This window comes from Diceros bicornis, chromosome 5 (assembly GCF_020826845.1).
Source record: "Diceros bicornis minor isolate mBicDic1 chromosome 5, mDicBic1.mat.cur, whole genome shotgun sequence".
Taxonomy (NCBI): Eukaryota; Metazoa; Chordata; class Mammalia; order Perissodactyla; family Rhinocerotidae; genus Diceros; species Diceros bicornis.
Genome location: NC_080744.1, coordinates 17299292 through 17304230, shown reverse-complemented (window position 1 = coordinate 17304230; position 4939 = coordinate 17299292). Strand labels below are relative to the sequence as shown.

Sequence of the window (4939 nt, the reverse complement as noted above, 5' to 3'; positions counted from 1 at the left end):
AGATAATAGGTCAGTGATAACTATGTGGTCCTACATAACTTAGGTGCTGTAATGTATTGCAAAATCTTGATGCAAAACTTGAAAACCGGGGAAGACAAATTAACATTGTTATTGCTATTCTAAAATTAAATATACTATGACATTACCCGGGCAAATTCTTAAACATTTATGATAGTCTTAGTCTCATATTTCTGGGACAGCTTAATCTATAGATATTGAAAAGAGACATTTAAGATATCTTTATATGTAAAACACTAAAATATAAATTTTTTATACTTTACCATGGAGATGACAAGATGAGTGCCTTGTCATCTCCATGTTAAATTTTGTCCATACCAATTAAATAATTTAGGTGCTATCTAAATAAAGAGGGATCTCTGTCCAAATGTCTATTTGCTAGAAGATTTCGTGACAGAAAATTCAGATCAATGGATTCTATTGGTATTTAGAAATTGATATATCTATAGCCTCAAAGATCAAAGGTTAAGAATCACATTTGTACCACTTCACACTGTCTAGGATGGCTAATTGAAAAAAAAAAAGGAAAATAATAAGTGTTTGTTGGTGAGGGTGTGGAGAAATTGGAACTTTTGTACATTGCTGGTGGGAATATAACATGATGCAGCCACTGTGGGAAAGTTTGGCAGTTTCTCAAAAAGTTAAACATAGAATTACCATACGACTTAGCAATTCAAAATAATTGAAAACAAGGTCTCAAACACATACTTGTACACATGTTCATAGTAGCATTATTCACAATAGCCAAAAGGTGGCAACCACCCAACTGACCATCAGCAGAAGAATGGATAAACAAAATGTGATACGTACATACAATGGAATGTTATTTAGCCGTAAAAAGAATGAAGATACACGTTACAACATGGATGAACTTTGAAAACATTATGCTAAGTAAAACTAGCCAGACATGAAAGGAGAAATATTATATGATTCCACTTACATAGAATAGCCAGAATAGCAAATTAATATAGACAGAAAGTAGATTGTAAGTTTTGAGGGGTTATGGGGAGGGGGAAATGAGGAGTTATTGCTTAATGGGTACAGACTTTCTCTTTGAGATGCTAAAAATATTTTTGAAGTAAATAGCGGTGATGGTTGCAAAGCACTGTGAATGTAGCTAATGTCACTAAAATGTACACTTAAAAGTGCTGAAAATAGCAAATTTTGTTATATTTTACTACAACAAAAAAAGAGTAAAAATAATCACAATTGCAACATCACCCACTGCTTGCTTTCTTACAGCCCTTTTAATATTCCTAGCTCTAACTATAGTACAGCCTAGATGTCTCTCTAGTATAGGGTTATTATTACACAAAAGCAGAGGGTATGTATCTGGTAATTGACCACAAGTCCATTGTTTGCTCTTGGATCCAGAATTTAAACGTAGGCTTCTGAATTAAGATTTTGTGTCCTTTCTGTTGAAGAATCCTCTCTGAATGTTGACTCAAACAGGGCAAGAATGGACTTCTTGAAAACCTTTTTGAAGTTCTCTCCAATAAATAGGTAGAGTGTGGGAGAGAAGACAGTATTGAAGAAAGTGGTTATGACTGTAAGTATCAGAGCAAACTGTAAAAGCAGTGATTGGGTCTGGGCGAGAATTAAGCCCTGGTACACATGATAGGGCATCCAACACACAAAGAAAGAGATAATGGCGGTCATCATGACTTTGAAGGGCTTGTTGGATTTAAACAGGCTCCTCTCTTTCATCTTGTTGGCTACTCTTTGGTAACAGAAGGTGATGATGAAGAAAGGCAAAAAGAAGCTCAGCAAGAAGTGGCTGATGAAACAGGCTACGTGAATCCATTTCCCTAATGTTTGCGTCTTCTTGCTTTCCCAGTTAGTAGACACAGCATAGTTATTTTGGCAGATCACTGTTCCTTTATGGTCATCGTATGTCTCTTTGAAAACCACATAGGGCATGCTGAGGGCAGAGGCAGAGATCCAGACTCCCAGGATGATGCTGGAAGCCCAGCGTGGGGTTCGGTGCAACTGTGACCACACTGGGTGAAGAGTGAGAAGGTACCGATCAACACTGATGGCCGAGAGGAAGAAAACAGAGGCGTACATTCCTGTATACAAAATGCCAGCGAAGGCCTTGCACATGGCACTTCCAAAGCTCCAGCGATTGTCTTGAAGGTAGGAGATGGCTAAGAATGGCATAATCAATATTGAAATAAAATATGAGAGAATAAGATGAAAAAATAAGAGAGTATTGACAGTCTTTTTCATCTTGAATTTTAGCACCCATAGGTAGAGACCATTGGTGATGGTACCAACTACAAATGACATGAACAAAGGAAGGGCAACAATCATTTTTGAGGCAGGAGCTGGAAAATGAGTGCTATTTCTTACTGAAATAGAGACACTGAGCAGGTAATCAGTAGAGTTGATCAGATCCATGATTACCTGTGGAGTGAGAAATGGAAAATAACAACAAAAAAGAAGCAAAAGAAAAGGTTACAAGAAATTTTTGCATAATAACAGTCAAAATGACAATATTTAAAAAATGGAAAACATAGCATTTCTACAATAATACCAATCAGATATTCTTTCTAAGGTCCATACTTTTATTTTGTATGAGGAATTAAGATCAGATTAATTCGAGCATCAAAAATGGAAATACTACAGATGAAATGAAATTAATGTGAAAGAGAAATAAAGTTTGGGATATTTTGACTTTGTTAAGTAATTAATCTAGGTAGCTAAAAATCTTCTCTTGAGACATTACCCATAAGTCTTACCCTTCTTGATTAGCACAACTTCTTGAATAAGGCAATATAGGATCAGTTTTACTTGTCTAAGACTTGGTCAGGGCAAATGTTGCTGATGAAATTGAATAACAAAAATAACAACGGCTACAAATTAGTAATCATGGGGAACTATAGTTAAATTTCTCTCATGAGCTATTTATATATAGTAAATGCTATTATCCAGTATTCTAGCACTCAGCACCCAACAGTAAGAACAGATATACATATGGGAGCACTAGGGCACTGTAAGATTGTGAATTGCCTTCAGAATCATCAATGAAAGAGGAAAGTGTATTGTAGAACATAGTAGTAGTTCTTTCTTACTTGGGGGGGAAAAGGGAGAGAAGTCAAGAAGTTGATATTTATCCAATGCTTCTTATCTGTCAGGAGCTTTATATAAAAATCATTTCTTTTTTCCCCTCACAAAGGCAAATGTTTAAACAGAGGAGAAAGTGAGGCTTACAAGGGTTACATTTCTTATCCATCAACATCTCCCACCATGCCTCCGTTGTGGCAGGTGGTGAACCCTACTAGTGTTTTACTTCTTTGAAAATTGGTAATTCACGTGCAGTGTTTTGATAATGCTACATGAATCAGAGATTTGATTATCTAAATTATCACATTTCTTGGATAATGGTTCCTACAGTATTGAAAATACAAACCTGAGAATGTTTTGGAAAATAGCTATTATAATAGAGTCATATCAACAGATTGGTTTTTGATAGATTGGATAAAGCAATGGGAATTACTAATGATATTTTTTCTTCACTAAGCAAAAACATTATAATAATATAGAGAGGAGAAATAAAATAATTGCTATTAAAACCACAACTGCCTTAAGTTAATTCTGCCTTCTAAGGGAGTTGCAAAATTTTTCTCCAAAGTAGAAAAGTGATTCTCTTCTGGGAAATACCTTAGTAATCTGCTTTGGGAATAAAAAGTGAAGTCTAATGACATGGAATGGAGAGGCAATGGCGAATGAGAGTGGGAACCTGAGAAACAGGCTCTGTGAAGGTCCTGGGACGTTGAGAAGAGGGAGGAGAAGTGAGGATGGTCTTCAGAGAGGGGGGCACAGGAAAAACATGGCAGGAGGCTAGGAGGCTTGAAGAGGAGAAAGGTCAATGAGATATTCCAAGAAGCAGAAATGATACAGGATTTAAAATGATAAATGTCTAAATATTGAATTTTAATCCATTTGGTATGCTTTGACATGGTGTAGTGTCCCTTCTCTTCATTAATCACAACTGTCGTGTGTTGGTGGTTGCTCTGGGAAACTGAAGGAAAAGGGCTTGTGTTCCCTGTTTGGGATGGACTGGGATGGACTCCAGTCGAGAACAGTAGCAGGAGGTTAGATGTGAATGAGATGAATATGGTCAAAACTGGCTAGATTTTGGGGCATGAATAGACAAGGAGAAACAAAATCCTATAAAAAATTTCTGATACTGTTTGTTTACAGTCTATGTGTCTATCTGTGTGTGTGTGTATCTGTAAGTGTGTCTGTATATCTGTGGTGTATTTGTGTGTATGTATGTGAGTATATGGTATCTGCGTGTGTCTCTGTGGTGTGTGTTTGTATCCATGGGGTGTGTGTGGAGCTGTGTGTGTGTGTGTGTCTGTGATCTGTGTATCTGTGGTATATTTGTGCGTGGTCTCTGTGTGTATGGTGTGTGGTATCTGCGGTCTGTGTGTATTTATATGTGTAGTGTGTGTTTGTGTGGTATTTGTATGTCTGGAGTGTGTGTGGTGTATGTGTATGTGTATGTGTATGTGTGTGTGCTCTCTTTGTGGCCTCACGTGCATATGAGAAACAGGGTCTGTGAGTTATAGGGAAGACTTTTAAAAAATTGTGTGGCTGAGCTCTAGAAGGGCATCTGAAAATAAAGTGAGACGAGCAAAATCAACAATGGCAGTTGTTCTGAATAGCATATAAAGTTTTTGAGGAACTTTGATTTATTGCACATTACCAGATTTCTTCATCCTTAGACATCTTTGAAAATGGTTTTAAAGTCCTTGAGTATAAATTAGTGTGACAGAGCTTGGGCATCCCACAGAACTGGGTTTCAATCCTGCCTTTAACACTTATCAGCTCTGTGATCTCGGACTCTGAGTCTCTTTCACCTTCTACACCCCAGTGAGTTTTTATGAGGACTAAATGAGATATAATATATGTA

General features: G+C 36.9%; 1 protein-coding gene across 1 annotated transcript; it reads right to left on the bottom strand.

Annotated features, from left to right (window-relative positions):
* Nucleotides 1–1395: 1395 nt before the first annotated feature.
* On the bottom strand, nucleotides 1396–2418 carry GPR33 (G protein-coupled receptor 33). The gene has a single exon (XM_058540759.1). The coding sequence runs from the start codon at nucleotides 2416–2418 to the stop codon at nucleotides 1396–1398; it is 1023 nt and encodes a 340-aa protein (XP_058396742.1).
* Between the last annotated feature and the right edge of the window lie 2521 nt (nucleotides 2419–4939).